Below are 16,289 nucleotides of genomic sequence, written 5' to 3' on the forward strand. Positions count from 1 at the left end.
TGATTACCACAGTAGCTTAGTTAATACTTCCATCACCTCACACAATACCATTTCTTTTTTTGTGATGAGAACATTTAGGATCTACTCTCTTAGAAACTTTCAAGTATACAACGCAATATTAACTATAATCACCATGCTGTACATTTAGAATACCAGAACTTTTCTTATAATGAAAGCTTGTACACTTTGACCAACATCTCCCCATTTCCCCCACCTCCAGCCCCTGGCAACTACCATTCTACACTCTGTTTCTGTGAGTTTGGCTTTTTTAGATTCCACATATAAGTGAGATCATACAGTATTTGTGTTTGTCTGACTTATTTCTCTTAGCATAATGCCCTCAAGGTCCATCCATGTTGTTGCAAATGACAGGATTTCCTTCTTTCCCATGGCTCAGTAATATTCCATGGTATATGTGTCATTCACATATATACATACATATATATATAATTCATATGTCATATACACACACACACACACACACACACACACCATGATTCTTTATCCATTAATTCGTTGACAGACACTTAGGTTGTTTCCATATCTTGGCTATTGTGAATAATTCTGCAATGAATATGAGATGCAGATATCCCTTCGAGATAGTGATTTTATTTCCTTCAGATATATATCCAGAAGTAGGATTCCTGGATCATTTGGTAGTTCTATTTTTAATTTTTTGAGGAAGCTTCACACTGTTTTCCACAGTAACTATACCAATTTACATTCCCACCAACAGTCCACAAGGGTTCCCTTTTCTTCACATCCTTACCAACACTTGTTATCTCTTGTCTTTTTGATGACAGTCATTCTAACAAGTGTGATGTGATATCTCATTGTGGTTTTGATTTGCATTTCCCCGATGATTAATGATGTTTGAGCATCTTTTCATGCACCTTTGGTAATTTGCATGTCTTCTTTGGAAAAGTATCTATTCAGTTCCTCTGCCCATTTTTCCACCAGATTTTTTGTTTCTATTGAGTTGTATGAGTTCCTTATGTACTCTGGATATTAACCCCTTATCAGATATATGATTTGCAAATATTTTCTCCCATACTGTAGGTGTTCATTTTGTTGCTACTTTTGCTGTGCAGAAGGTTTTTAGTTGATGTAGCCCCACTAATTTATTTTTGCTTTTGTTGCTCATGTAGTATGACTATAATTTTTAAAATGGAAAATAACAATGTTTGCAAGGATATGGAGAAATTGGAACCCTTGTGCATTGCTGGTGGGAATATAGAAAATGTCAGAGCAATCAGGAGTTGAATTGTTGTCCAAGACCTTAACTGTACTTAGTTAGATTCCTTTTGTGTACCTGGCTACCCATGCTCTTGGGGTTAAAAGAATCCAAACCACTCCACAGTTCTGCCTATTTTCCCTTCTTGTTTTATCTTTCCGCTTCTACAAGGTCTGATTCACCTCTCAAGTCTGAATGGCTTGCAAGTTTCCCCTGAAGTTACTTAACTTCTTATTCTCCTTAATGACTTTTTCTTCTCCTATATTATATTTTTCTCTTCTGATCGATTCTTCTCAATCAAAAGCTACTAAAAATCTTATTCTAATGTAATAAGTTCTCTCCTTCATTTGCTTAGATCCCAGTATAAATGATTTTGCTCTTCACTGGGTTTAAGGATTTATCTGATTACTTTAGCATAACAGATTTCAAATTCTTGAAGTATGTAGTACATGAGGGAAAGAGCAATCAGATGAACGTAACCAATACGTTGATCTTCAAAGGTACCTAAGTTTATCAACTGTCATGTGTTCTTCATTAACTATGCGTTCTACAAACTGTACATTATACTACACTACTTGTCTTAGACTGCCTCCAAAGACAATTTACTTAATGAAGCTTCAAAAGGCATAATGAGGTGGTTTCCACTTACAAGATGGGAAAACTTCATAACAGAGAACTATGTTCCACAGAGGAAAAGATACTACACAATGGTCAGGAGAGCTGGGTTCCAATACTGGATCTTTCACTAAATGGTCACATGACCATGGGTAAGTTACTGAACCTCTATAGAGTCAGGTGTCCACATGGGTAAAATGAAGGAGTTGGACACGATGGATTCTAGAATTTAAGGGACCTAAGGATGATGTTATAAGGTTTCACCTGGCTGAGTGGTAGAATTAAAACAAAACAATAACAGATGACATAAGAGTCATCTTGAGTTCAGTATAGGAAGTCACTGTAAGATGTTCCAGTGGACTTGAGGTGCCTTTGATATGCCTGGTTTTCCATGGGAAGCAGTTGTCAGAGGCTTCAATTTGCTGTAAGAGAGGAGAATGAAAATTTCCCCCACAGATGAATGAACTTTTGATTAGTTCTTGGTTTTGTATTTATGTCTTTTAGCTAAACTACACATCCAATTTCCAAAGCCACACCCTGGTCACGAAGTGAGGTTGTCTTCCAAACAGTTTCAGAAATACATAGAATTGGTTGTATCTGAACTCAGGGGCAATGAAGATCAAGTTCTGGAAAGCGTTGTGGAGTTTCTGATGAATACTTTAGAAAGGAGCCATGTTGAGAGTCTGAGAAATTGTGCCAGACAAAAGTGGCTGCACCAAATCCAACGTGCTGCAGAGACAAGTGGGGTATCCCTGGAGCCAGTGTACGCAGAGACCTTTAAGGCCCTCACCCAGGTGTGTTTTCTAAAATGATATATAAGAGAAAAATTTTCTTACAATAGGTGATGTGCAATGGTTACAAAGGAGGAACACACTAAATTCTCTTGAGAAATTGCTGCTATAGATGTTTTATTCACTCCGATACTTTACAATGACCCAAAGCCTAGTAAAGTTGCAACTGGAATGATTGCAAGTTGGCAAGCAGAGAGGAAAGGTAGAAGAAATAAAATTATGTCTTGGGATTCCTAATTTCATTTGTGCCAAAAGTCAGATAAGCCTAGAACAGACAATAAACTGACATTAAAAAACAACCGTGGGCTTCCCTGGTGGCGCAGTGGTTGAGAGTCTGCCTGCCGATGCAGGGGACATGGGTTTGTGCCCCGGTCCGGGAAGATCCCACATGCCGCGGAGCGGCTGGGCCCGTGAGCCATGGCCGCTGAGCCTGCGCATCCAGAGCCTGTGCTCCGCAGCGGGAGAGGCCACAACAGTGAGAGGCCCGTGTACCGCCAAAAAAACCCCCAAAAAACAAAAACCGTGAGGAATGTTCATTGCAGCACTATTTACAATAGCCAGGACATGGAAGCAACCTAAGTGTCCATCGACAGATGAATGGTTAAAGAAGATGTGGCACATATATGCAATGGAATATTACTCAGCCATAAAAAGTAACGAAATTGAGTTATTTGTGGTGAGGTGGATGGACCTAGAGTCTGTCATACAGAGTGAAGTAAGTCGGAAAGAGAAAAACAAATACCGTATGCTAACACATATATATAGAATCTAAAAAAAAAAAAAAAGGTTCTGATGAACCTAGGGGCAGGACAGGAATAAACACGCAGACGTAGAGAATGGACTTGAGGACATGGGGAGGGGGAAGGGTAAGCTGGGACGAAGTAAGAGAGTAGCATGGACATATATACACTACCAAATGTAAAATAGCTAGCAAGTGGGAAGCAGCTGCATAGCACAGGGAGATCAACTCGATGCTTTGTGACCACCTAGAGGGGTGGGATAGGGAGGGTGAGAGGGAGACGCAAGAGGGAAGGGATATGGGGATATATGTATACATATAGCTGATTCACTTTGTTATACAGCAGAAACTAACACAGCATTGTAAAGCAATTACACTCCAAGAAAGATGTTAAAAAAAAAAAATAGCCATGAGGAGATGTACATGCAGTTTAAGCTACATTTCCCTTGCATGATGTTTTGGGAGTCAGTTTTAAAAGGAACTATTTAAATCATAAAGTCATTATAAAGTAGAATCCAACATGACACTATATTTCATAGCACTGCCTAGAAACAATCTGAGACTATCACAGAATCCTGTCACTTAAAATACATGACCTGGATGGACCACTGTCCACAGCTCTACTGCTACCTCAGACACTCCCAGCTTGCTGCTCTTTCCAGGCAGAAATAGCATGGCTGTCTTCTACATATATCACAGCTTCCACTGATCCAGGGAAACTATGTCGTTCATCTCAGCTAAATAGCAGCACTTGATTATGGGAATCATCTCCTGAATGGCTGAATTTTCCAATATAGTTGGAAATGATGTGACCAGCAACAGGAGGACAATCAAGAAAAAAAGATATTGCTCCAACTTGCTTCAGAGATCTGCAGTACCCTAAGATGCATCTTTTTTTAAAAAACTATTTATTTTTGACTGTGTTGGGTCTCATTGCTGTGTGCGGGCTTTCTCTAGTTGCGGTGAACGGGGGCTACTCTGTTGCAGTGCGCGGGCTTCTCATTGTGGTGGCTTCTCTTGTTGCAGAGCATGGGCTGTAGGTGTGTGGGCTTCAGTCGTTGTGGCACACGGGCTCAGTAGTTGTGGCACATGGGCTCAGTAGTTGTGGCTCACAGGCTCTAGAGCGCAGGCTCAGTAGTTGTGGTGCACGGGCTTAGTTGCTTCACGGCATGTGGGATCTTCCCAGACCAGGGCTCGAACCCATGTCCCCTGCGTTGGCAGGCAGATTCTTAACCACTGCGCCACCAGGGAAGCCCACCCTGAGATACATCTTAATACATCTTTGTTAGTTAGCCTATTGATCTTCTATGTAGAAAAGGAGGAATCAAGGCAGAAGGGAAAAGAAAAGCACAAAGAGCAAACCCAAGTACACAGAAAGAGGAGACAAATATCAGAGAAAGTGTCTCTCATGTCCCCAATTTATGGGCATATTTAATATATGTGTTAACATATAATATTGTTATAATATTTTAGGTACAGCGAATTCTCAGTTATTTTAATTAGAAATAGTAGTTGAGTAAAGTCTGCAATCTGTATCCACAAGTAATCCTTTCCTGAAATGATGTAAATCAAATGTCATAGCCAAACAATGTTAAGAATTTCTTGAGAGCATTTTTTCCCATATTCACATCATAGTAGATGGTTAAGAAATATGAATGAAATGAAGTCATCTTGTTGCCCTCTAAAGTAAGTACTTTTAACTGAAGCCCATACAACATGAGTATGGTTCAAAGGGATCCAAGTTTTAAACCTCTAAATTTAAGTAGACCTGGCAGGTTTTTTTTTTTTTTAAGTAAACTAGTCTGATTGACATAGTGTATATCTATTCCACTTACTAAATCTCAGGTTTCAGGAACAGCTGTGGTGTCAGCTTTTCTCCTACTGCCTATGAATGGTAATATCTGCATCATTTATTCAGGAAAGTTAAATTATCGGGTTCAGATACACAAACTGGCTAATGAAGGGAGACATGATTAAGAGAATAGCTCTTTGGCTATTGGCAAATAAATGGTCAGAAACATTTTGCCATAGGATGCTGAAGCCCATGGAAATAAGAAGATCAGTGCTCACATTTCCCTCTTAGAAGAAAACCTACTACTGCCTGATAGAGGGAATGTTCTATTGAGGAACATAGCTTGTACTTTAGACGATGCTCCATTTGTACTGAACAAAGTGCTCTACAGGGACATGAAGGGGATCAGGTAAGAATATCTTGAAGAGGTTGGTTTCACCCTTCTAAAAAAAATAATTCCTTTTGTGAAGTAAACTAGCATTGAAATCCTAGTTAGCTGCCCAAGAGAGAAATGCCTCAGATCACCAAACTTTCTAGAGCAGGAGGTGATGGGTTTCCAGTCTTGGATGGTTTCACCGGGTTGTTTCTAGAGTTCACTCTTAGGCATTAATTTTCCATGTAAGGACTCTGCTTCACAGTTTCAGTTCAATTATTTCTGCCTACTCTGTAAGTTATGTCTCCTGCATCCTTTTTATATATGTTTTCTCTGTTATGATCTAAGCTTTTTTTTTTTACTCTATGTCAACTTTTATTGATATTATTTTCCTTTGCAGCAGTCTTTCCCCAACAACATTTAGAGTCCCACATCAAATGCAGCTGGATATTGCAACCATTATAACAATATAATCGCTATTAATTCCTTGCACTTTCCATCGTGTCCCCCTATCTGACTGTATCTGGCTCATCCATCCTCATTTTTTTCTGAGCAACATCTTTCTTCTTCTATATACACACCATTAAGCTTATTTTTTAAATCTTTCTCTCAAGTCAGACTCTCCTAACTGGTAATTTTATCTGAGTCCACTTCTCTGACATATAATACTAATGATTATGAATGGTTGGATCTAGTTTCCTGCATGGTTTAATCTAAAGCCCCCTCCTGTTGCCTTTCTCCCATCCTCATATTCCTATTTCTCAGCTTTACAGTAGTGGATGAAGGGAAGCCAATACACGTCCCCCAAGTTCAGAACCATGGGAACATCTTTTTCTGGAACCATTCCCGCAAGAAGAACGATCAAAATGGGTCATTCCTGGCTCTGCCTCTTCAGGATGCATATATGAGGATCTTTGGGGTCTTGGCTGTCGACACCTTAAGAGATCCCCAGAAAATAAACATCTTCCTACCCCATGAGATCAAATTCTATCAGGTAAGGCACAGAAAAATTCTTCAAGGTCTGTGGTAGGGAAGTCTTTCCTTCTATACTTTTTAAAAAACAAAGATGAAAGTGAAGCTATGTATACAGATAGTGTCATCATACTTGTATCAGTCTTTGGAGAGGCTCCCCATTACACATGGAAGGACTCAGCCTCAGTTGTCCATCTATGTCTCAGCCTGTCTGGGAAGATTGTTAATATGTGTCTGATTGCATTAATCATAGGAACAGCATTTTCTGCTATAGAACTGAAATCCAACTATTAGACTACTAACTAAAACCCAAAAAGTAGGAATGAACTTTTAGAAGGGACATATTAATGTTTTATTAATAGTGGTACCTTGAAATCCTTTGCTGTTTCCACAAGTGGTTCTAAATATGATATGCCTTCCTATAGTTCTTATTTCAGTGTTATAATTTTTGAGGATAAAAAATGAAGGAAAAGCCTAAATGTTTCTCGAGTATTCGTGTTTTCATGTTAGATCTCAAAAAGGAGAGGCACTTTTAAGACTATAAAGTAACTGGACCATTTCTACAAGCATTTAAATTTAATTTTATGAATAGAAATTTCAGTGAAGGAAGATTGAAAACCTTTATGGAGGCAATGGACTGGGACATAGCAGCAATCAGGAAGTTGCTATCATTTGTTCCCCTGTATGCTCTTGATGTTTATTTACCATTATTTAAATTTTTCTCCTCTCATTTACTGGATGTACAACTGAGGAAAGTGGTAGAATCATTTTCCCTGGACATCTTTTTTAATAATAAGTTTCATCTTTTTTAACAATAAGAATCATGTGAAGATATTAAGAAGCAAAATGGAAGAGTATGGAGCTATCAGTAGGTGAACTATTTATGGTCTTATTAGAGAATATGTCAAAGTGAATTCCAAATTGACTCTCTAGCCCTTGGAGGTAAAGGCTCCTGGGTTACCCTTAGATGCCTTGGATCCTAATATAAAATGCAGATATTTTTGAAGAATTTTTGGTTCCTAGAGTTTCTTGACAAGAAGACCACAGATGGGTTCTAAGGACTTCCCGTCCCTTCTCTGTAGAACAGGCTCTCTTTACGTATCTAAGACGATGGTGTACTCTAGCGTGTTGCAGGCCTTGGAACCCAGCACACCTGTACTGCTTGCTGATCTGATGACAGTAGCCTTGTAAAGATGCAGACATTAATATTGCATCAGATCAGGGCAGCTCTTACCCATCTGTCCAAGGTTGGCATCAGTTCTTGGCTTTTAAACCTTTTTTTCTCATTTCAAAGTTTATCTTGTTCTTCTGACACTATTTTCTGATAGTACATATCACAGATTTCACTGGATGATTGTCAGGAAACACAGTAAGTTAGGTTGATCTTATGGTAGATCTCTCCTTACTTTTGATTTCACTGTGATTGATCCTTTTTTCATAGTAGAATCTGGAACACTGCCTTTTGAGAATTGATGAATAATTTGTAGGAAGTAGATTATCAATTAAAAAGATAATCCAATTGATGCATTACTAATTATTTTGGTGTTTTATATAGAAAAGGCAATTTAAATTTTCTGTCTCTACAGGGAGTTGCCCATGTTTTTAGTACTGCCTATCACTACGTCCACAGCCGAGAGCATATCCTGCATGTTGTGATCACTGGCATCAGCTGGCTCTACAACATCACATCCAGCATCACTGCCATCACTACATACTTCACTGAGCCTAGCCCAGCGAAGGTAGGCAAGGCTGGGCAGTGTTAGACCGCCCCAGGTTAACAGAGTTTCTAGATACTATTGTCTTGCTCGTATTTTAAAGCATATTCAGTTAGCTATTATGCTATGACCCCAACTCAAGATCCTTGGCTGTGAGTGGCAGAAATCCATCAAACTGCCTTAGGCAAAGGGGGGCAGATTGATTAACTCAGGTAACCAAATGAAGAAGGGGCAGGAGTCAGGCTGGCTTCCGGGATGACCATCTGGGCTCTCTCATGTTATTTCTCTTCCCAGTTCTCACGTTTGCTTCCCTCTGCACTTTGGCTTTGCCCTTCTGGCTAAAGACAGGTTTTTTTCTACAGGGCAAGCCTGATGCTTAGTAACTAAAGAAGAATTTTTCTTTCCTGTTCCAATTTGGAAAAACCAAGGAAAGAAAACTCGTTTTGATCTATCCTGAGATATGCCCCTCCTGGCCAGGGTGGGAAATTTACAGTAACTGGCAGACCCCACCAGGATCATATGGGTGAACTGGGAAGGGATGAGGCACCCCTGTTTTGGAAGGACACCTTATATCACGCCAATCAAAAAAAGAAAAAAAAAGGCTTCCTATCTACAATGTGATGAGTTTTTGATGAATGTTTGCTTTGCTTCTTTACACTTAATGTTAATGTTAGGATTTTTCATGTGATAAGAATGGATGGAAAGGGGTCTTCGTTTCAAGAAGGCTAAACTATTCTGCACGGTGCCTGATCAGGTGGTGGCAACACGTTGATTGTCTTTCAGTCCTTTACCTGGCCGTCCCACAGGTGCCTCTCCCCTTCCTTTTTGGCTTCTTTTCCTTCCTTCCCTCCAGGTCCCCGCTTCCCTCCTTCAGTGGCTGGATCAAGCTGATGAGGCCTTGGCTAAAGAGGGCAGAATCACAGAGCTCTCTGATGGGGTGACCAGGCCAAGGAGGTGGAGAATGCCTAGTTGTGGGTGCTGCTCCTGGGGTGGGGTGGGGGTGGGAGCCTTCAAGTGCCTTCTGAACTGGGGCGGACCACCTGGTGTGTATGTGTTGGGTGGGTGGCGGTGAGAACCTCTCAGTATAGGGGGCAGACCACCAGGTCCCATAGGCCACAGACACAGTGGGACCATAGCGTGTGTGGTCTGGGGAGCATTCCACTTGGCCAGCGTCTAAGCACTTTGTTGGAGCCCTCAGAGAAACAGCACCTAGGGCCCATGAAGAAGGTTAACATCGCCTATAGCAGTCAGCAAGAAGCGCAGCTGAAGGGGCGTGTAGTTTCAGAATTGTAATGCTGTGGACAAGACCAGAAGGGTCACTATCCATCTGACCCAAGGCCATCTTATGGAGGTGGAGACCATATCCCGACGGGGAGAGGAGGACCACCCAGCAGCCAGGGTCTGGGTGGGGTCACGGCCAGGTAGAGACCAGTACAGCCTGTCCAAGCCTGTAGTCAGGGGTTTGTCCTAGGTGGGAGATACTAGGTGAGGTTTTGATGTTAAAAGTGGCTGAGGATGGCTGTAGGGATACCTTTTTTTAAAGCATTCAACTATGGTAACTTAATAAGCCTCTCCCTTACTTTATGCAGCCCCTCCAGATCTACTCTCCTCTCTTCTCCAGCTCGCTCTGTACCTCAGAAAGTAGACTGAATCAATGGACTCCTTGGCCTTTAGCTTCTTCTTGGGATTGTCCAATGAGAGGCACCAGTAGGAGATTGGTGGGTAGAAGGAGAGGGAGGCTCTCCTTCTGCTTTTGGCTCTCCCCTCTGCCAGGTTGCTGTGGGTTAGCTGTGTTCTTCGACTAAAGGCCACTGTACCTTTAGTCAAGTGGCCCTCTCCCTCTCCTGTCTTCTCCAAGTTCCAGTAATTGCTTCCATCCCTTGCCTCTTCAGGCTAAAAGTGGTAGCAGCTCCCCATTGTTACTAGGCCTGGGATTCTAAGTACTGCCCATGCTTTCATAAATAGTCCCTTTATTAAACACTCTTCAAATTAGCCAGTACTGGTGTGTCATCTGCTTCCTCCTGACATCCTGACTGATACAAATTATAAAGTAGATTCTGAGACATCCCACCTCACCTCATGCCCATGTTTCTGTAAGGTACAGAGTCATGGAGGAAAAAGAGTTCTCACTCTTTTGACAATAACTATAAATGAGGGAACATAGGAGTTTCAATTTCTCTTAGATATGAAACTCAGGCTATCTCTTTTATTGTGAATAATAATAAATATCATTATTATTATTATTTATTTAGTTTATCACCCCAAAGCACCTATGTCTAACTATTTCTTTGGAGCACCGAATTTGTTAAATATTTAACTGTGGTAGGCTGAATAATGTTTCCCCCCACCAAGACGTCCATATCCTAATTCCTGGAACCTGTAAATATGTTACCTTAGTGGCAAAAGGAATTTTGCAGACATGATTAGTATTAAGGACCTTGAGAAAGGGAGAGTGTCCTGGATTAGCCAGGTAGGCCCTATCGATTATACGTGTCCTTAAAAGCAGATAACCTTTTCTGGCTATGGTCCCTGAAAGGTGAAAGGATGGAAGAAGAGTCAGAGCGATGGCAGTGTGAGAGAGTTGACACTCTGTTGCTGGTTCTGAAGCTGTACAAAGACCCAAGGTCGCTAGGAGCTAAGGGCAGCCCCCAGCTGACAGCCAGCAAGGAGACCAAGACCTCAGTCTCTTACTTTCCTGAGGTCTAACATGTGCCTGGTTTGCTATCTTAAGTTATATCAAGTAGGCTTTTGAAAAAACAAAAACCAGAGATTAGCAGGTGATTTCTGCTTTCCACCTCTCCACATTTCTTTTCTTAGGCAGCACAAACTTTCTGCTTGAGTGGGGAGGAGGGTGGTATACAATACCACAATTAATGTTTCACATCCCACCATACATAATAGAAACCTTTTTAAAAATTTTTCTTTTATTTTGGCTGTGCTGGGTCTTCGTTGTGGTGCGCAGGCTCTTTGTTTCTGGCTTCTCTCTAGTTGCAGCACACAGGCTCTCTAGTTGTGGCATGCAGGTTTAGTTCCCCCACCACATGTGGGATCTTAGTTCCCCGACCAGGGATCAAACCCCCAACCCCAGCATTGGAAGGCAGATTCTTAACCACTGGACCACCAGGGAAGTCATGAAACCTTTTTTTTTTTTTAACCTCAGGGACTTCAAAAATGCTGTTACCCTGCCCAGAACATTCCCCCCACTTCACTCCATCACGCTTAGGTCCTACCTGAAGCAAACTACAAACTTTACCAAGGGACATAAATTTTTTTCATAAAGTTAAAAAGTCATATCATGATTATTTTCACAAGAAGACCACTTTTTAAAAATATAATTTCTTACCAAAATTATTTTTAAATTTAACAAAATTCCAAGGTAAATTCCAGCATGATTTTTTAAATTGGCCAAATGATTTTAATCTTCATTTGGAAGAAGAATAAATGCATGAGAATAGCTAAGAAAATGAAGGATAGGAGGGAATTTACAGCCATGGTCTGAGGAAGGATGGCTGATTCTATTTCAAAGATTGAAATGATTAAAGCGAGGTTGATACATTGATGACATAAAAATGTAAAACTTTCCTGCATCAAAGTTATAAACACAACTAATTGCCACATATCTGACAAAGGATTAACAGTGTTATATAAAAGTCAATGAGATTTTGAAAATCCAAAATAAAAATAAGCAAAGGACAATTTTATTTAAACAAAAAACCTCATGCAAATGGTCAATAAACATGGGAAAAAATGTTCAATTGTTCTCATAATGAAATAAATACAAAGTTAAGTAGAAGATAATTTCTTACCTAATAAATTGAAAAAGATTTTTTTTAAATATAATTTGAAATGTCTGTTAGACATCTAAGTGGAGATATTGAATAGACAGTTGGATATATGAGCTTAGTGTTTGGGAGAAATCCAGACTGGTAAATAAATTATATTTAAAACTACTCGAGTGGTTACACATTGTGAATGTATTTAATCCCACTGAATTGCACACTTATGAATGGTTAAAATGATAATATTATGCTGTGTATATTTTACCAAAACAAAACAAAAATCATGAGACTGGATGGGATGACCAATAGAATGAGTGAGGATAGGAAAAAAAAAATTCTGAGACCCAAACCTTGAGGCCCAAGTGTTTGGCATCATTGTGGCTCAAAATTATATTGACCTTGACCTATAATTTGAAAAACATTTTATATTACCTAAGCTTTTCTAATTTTTTTCTATTTATTTGTCCCCAAAAGTCTTAATGAGAGTATGAAGTCTGGGGGACTTCCTGGTGGTCCAGTGGTTAAGAATCTGCCTTCCAATGCAGGGGACAGGGGTTTGATCCCTGGTCGGGGAACTAAGATCCCACATGCCTCGGGGCAACTAAGCTGGTGCACTGCAGTTACTGACCCCACGGACCACAACTAGAGAGAAGCCGACGTGCCAAAACGAAGAGCACGCACGCTGCCCATGCACCACACCTAAGACCCTGATGCAGCCAAAAACAAATAAATATTTTTTTAAAAAAAGAGAGAGTATGAAGTCTAAGTACTCCTCTCTCTAATGATATCTCTGCCTCTTTTCAAGGATTCAGACTACGTTTTACGAAATATGATGGTCACAGGGCACCTGGGTCTAACAGAAATCCACAGGAATCCCCCTATCATCTTTAGGAAGACTTGCATCTTCAGGTATGAGACATACCTCATGGTCTGTTTTGTTTGACTGCCATCTTCTGCCTCTTATTAATATACACTGGCTCTCATTCTGATTGGGTTTTAAAGAAAAATTACTGCAGACCTTTGTCTGCCTGGGTCCTTTCCCCCTCAAGTCCTTTTTAAAACAGATTTCAATTTAGTGTTTTATTTTCTATAATTGTCCTGTAAACATGGAATTAACAAAAACCCACCATGGTTATGAAAAATACACCCACATCACTTAATCAGAGCTCATCCTCTTAATGTTAACTAGCCTGTGGACTTGTATTTTTTATTTAAAGAAGACAGTCTGGGGCAAAGATGGGGAGGAGGCAAAGAATGTTGCCTTTAATAAACCCCCAGTTCTAGATAACCTTGAATGCCTCTCACCTGTGGAATGCAAAGACTATTAAACTGTGGACAGATGCAAAACAGATCTTAACTAGAATACATCTTTTGCAAAAAGGGACCACTGCTTCTTAGAGGGTCAGCATAGTTGAATAGGCGGTAACCTATCTCAGACTAGTAGGCTAATTTGACATTTAAGTACCTATGTTAATTCAATTTCAGTTTGGCCTCATACCAGAATGTTCATTCAGTTTTAAGCTCTTTTCCATACAGTTATTCCTTGTGCTGGTCAAGAGTTCTACAGGAGTCCTTGTAACATCCAGACTTATAACCTCGGATTTCTGTGTGTAACTTAGAGTAGGTGCTTTTTTTTTTTTTTTTTTTTTTTTGCGGTACGCGGGCCTCTCACTGTTGTGGCCTCTCCCGTTGCGGAGCACAGGCTCCGGACGCACAGGCTCAGCGGCCATGGCTCACGGGCCCAGCCGCTCTGCGGCATGTGGGATCTTCCTGGACTGGGGCACGAACACGTGTCCCCTGCATCGGCAGGCGGACTCTCAACCACTGCGCCACCAGGGAAGCCCAGAGCAGGTGCTTTTTGAGGACCTCTGTTGACCAAGAAAGCTTAGCATGATGTATCATTACTATGGTTATCATAAAGACACAAAGTGATGGCTCAGCTGCAGCAAGGGGTAGGAATAGCAAAAGAAGGACATAACCTTTCCTATCATCATAGGATTGATGTTATGAACTAAATGTGCTTTTTTTTGACCATGCCCTGCAGCATATGGAATCTTAGTTCCCTGACCAGGGATCGAACCCCTGTCCCCTGCAGTGGAAGCACGGAATCCTAACCACTGGATCACGAGGGAATTCCCTAAACGTGCTTTTGAGGCTATGCAAAGCACCAACATTTTTACAAATACCTCAAAGGAATGACATCTCAATATCATGTAAGGACTTCCCTGATGGTCCAATGGTTAAGACTCTGGGCTTCCACTGCAGGGGGCGGGGGTTTGATCCCTGGTTAAGGAAGTTCCGCATGCCAAAGTTCGGCCAAAAAAAAAAAAAAGATACACTCAATATCATGTAGATGGGGAAAGAGAGAAAGAGATAAAAAGCTATACCTCACTAGAGAAAAAAGGAGCCACTACATTTCTATGAAAACCGCAGGTCCCTCACTGAAGCAGGTGCCCTGCCCAGATCCCCATGTACCTTCTGCGAGGGGCCAGGTCCTACTGCTAATGACTTACACTGTAACTTTCTCTGGAGGAGCACCCTTGAGCAATGGGAGCCTCTCACCAGGAGGTGCCTAAGAGTTCTGTAAACACCCTCTCCACACACAACCCAAGCAGATTAGAGCTCTAATGACTGACAAAAGGCCTCTCCCCTGCCTCAAGGTGGAGCAGAGTCTGGGCACAATTTGCCTTCCAGAGCTCCCCTTGGGATCAGACTGAGGCTAGAGTTCACCTGAAATCACATTCTTGCTTAGCTCCTCCCCCTTGCCTATCGTGCTTTTCTCAGACCCTTACAGGTTTCTCCTGAGAGCACTCCCTCAATAAATCATTTGCACAGAGCATCCCTTTTCTCAGGCTCTGCTTCTAGGGCACCTGACCTAACACGCTCATTGTTCCTTCAGGCATTCAACCAATACGTATTGGACAATATTTAAACAAAAAACAAATACCCTCAGATAAGGATAAGTATATAGTAAAAACAATAAGGCAGAGTATTAGGGTGGAGCGAGACTCAGGTGCAGCTATTTTAGATTGTGGGGTCTGGGAGGGCTTCTCTATGAGGAGCTGAGGGAGAGACCCCTGTGAACTCAAGGGGTGGAGTGGTCCAGGCAGACGAAACAGCAACAAGGGCTGGTGTGGCTGGAGTGTAGTAGGCACAAGAGAAGATGATTCAGTATGTTTGGGTGGAATGTTATGAACAGGCTGTTGTTTTATATCCTTATGCTTATTTGGTTTTGGTTTCAGAGATTTCCTCTTTAAGTGTACAGACAGTTCAGAAGTTGTTTTGGCCTCTGTCTGTGGAGAAAACCACATAGTAGTTCCACTTCGTGAGAGAACAGGAGAAGCTTTGGGAGCTCTCGATGTTAACATTGGCAGGAGTAAGATGTTGTTGTATCGAGAATTTAAAGATCTACAGAAAATGACGAAGGTGATCCAAGTTGCCTGCAATGAAATACTGGGCGAATTATCTGGAGAAATAAAGAAAAACTATATCTTAGGTATTGTGCATGTGGCGACCATCTGAATTCATGGATTTAAAAGGTTTTGGGGAAATCACAGACAATGCAATGCAGGATGCATTTTCTAAAATGAACTGTTGCAATATATAGATCTTTCCACATGGAAGGATTTCCTTCTTGCAGTCTTGGGCTGATGAGTATGGGCTATAAATTCTAGCAAAGGGTAAGGAATCACATTTTCTTGGCTAGAGTCATGGTTTTAGAACTGGAAGGACTCATAAAGGCAATATACAAGTAGCATTTATTGGGTTGGCCAAAAAGGTCATTTGGGTTTTTCTGTAACATCTTACGGAAAAACCCGAATAACCCTTCTGGCCAGCCCAATATTAAATGTCACATCATGTGTCAAACACTTTAAATATGTTATTTCAATTGGTCCTTACCATAACTCTATGAGGTGAATGGTGATTATTTCATTTTACAGATGAGGAAAGTAAAGTTCAGAGAAACAACTTGCACCAAATCACATAGTTAACAAGTGGTGAAGGCTGGATTTGCACCCCAGTTTGGGTGCTCTTTTCAGTACATTACACAGTGCTAACTCTTCGGAACATCTCATTTTACAGATAAAGAAGCTAACGCCCGTCAAAACAAAAGTCCAATAGCAAGCTAGTGCACGACCAAGTACAGGCCCCCGGTCCTTATGATTCCACATCCACTAGGCTACCCTTAGCACAAAATCAGTTTGGGCAGAAGGGAGGGAAGAAGGAAGCATGGAAACCTTTGGCTGCCTAGAATGGAATGACCAGAATTAGTAGAGTA

The 16,289-nt window shown here is 41.0% G+C and overlaps 1 protein-coding gene across 1 annotated transcript in view; it reads left to right on the top strand.

The window, feature by feature from the left end:
- EFCAB5 (EF-hand calcium binding domain 5) overlaps window positions 1–16,289 on the top strand; it is a 117,338-nt gene that overhangs the window by 85,692 nt on the left and 15,357 nt on the right. Inside the window, exons 16-21 of the mRNA XM_027130495.1 lie at window positions 2,354–2,643; window positions 5,411–5,580; window positions 6,310–6,538; window positions 8,103–8,255; window positions 12,816–12,919; window positions 15,253–15,506. Coding sequence (XP_026986296.1) covers window positions 2,354–2,643; window positions 5,411–5,580; window positions 6,310–6,538; window positions 8,103–8,255; window positions 12,816–12,919; window positions 15,253–15,506 — 1,200 coding nt within the window. The remainder of the gene's footprint in view (window positions 1–2,353; window positions 2,644–5,410; window positions 5,581–6,309; window positions 6,539–8,102; window positions 8,256–12,815; window positions 12,920–15,252; window positions 15,507–16,289) is intronic.

Source organism: Aethalodelphis obliquidens, unplaced genomic scaffold (assembly GCF_003676395.1).
Source record: "Aethalodelphis obliquidens isolate GAN/ISIS:26980383/991018 unplaced genomic scaffold, ASM367639v1 scaffold38, whole genome shotgun sequence".
Taxonomy (NCBI): domain Eukaryota; kingdom Metazoa; phylum Chordata; class Mammalia; order Artiodactyla; family Delphinidae; genus Aethalodelphis; species Aethalodelphis obliquidens.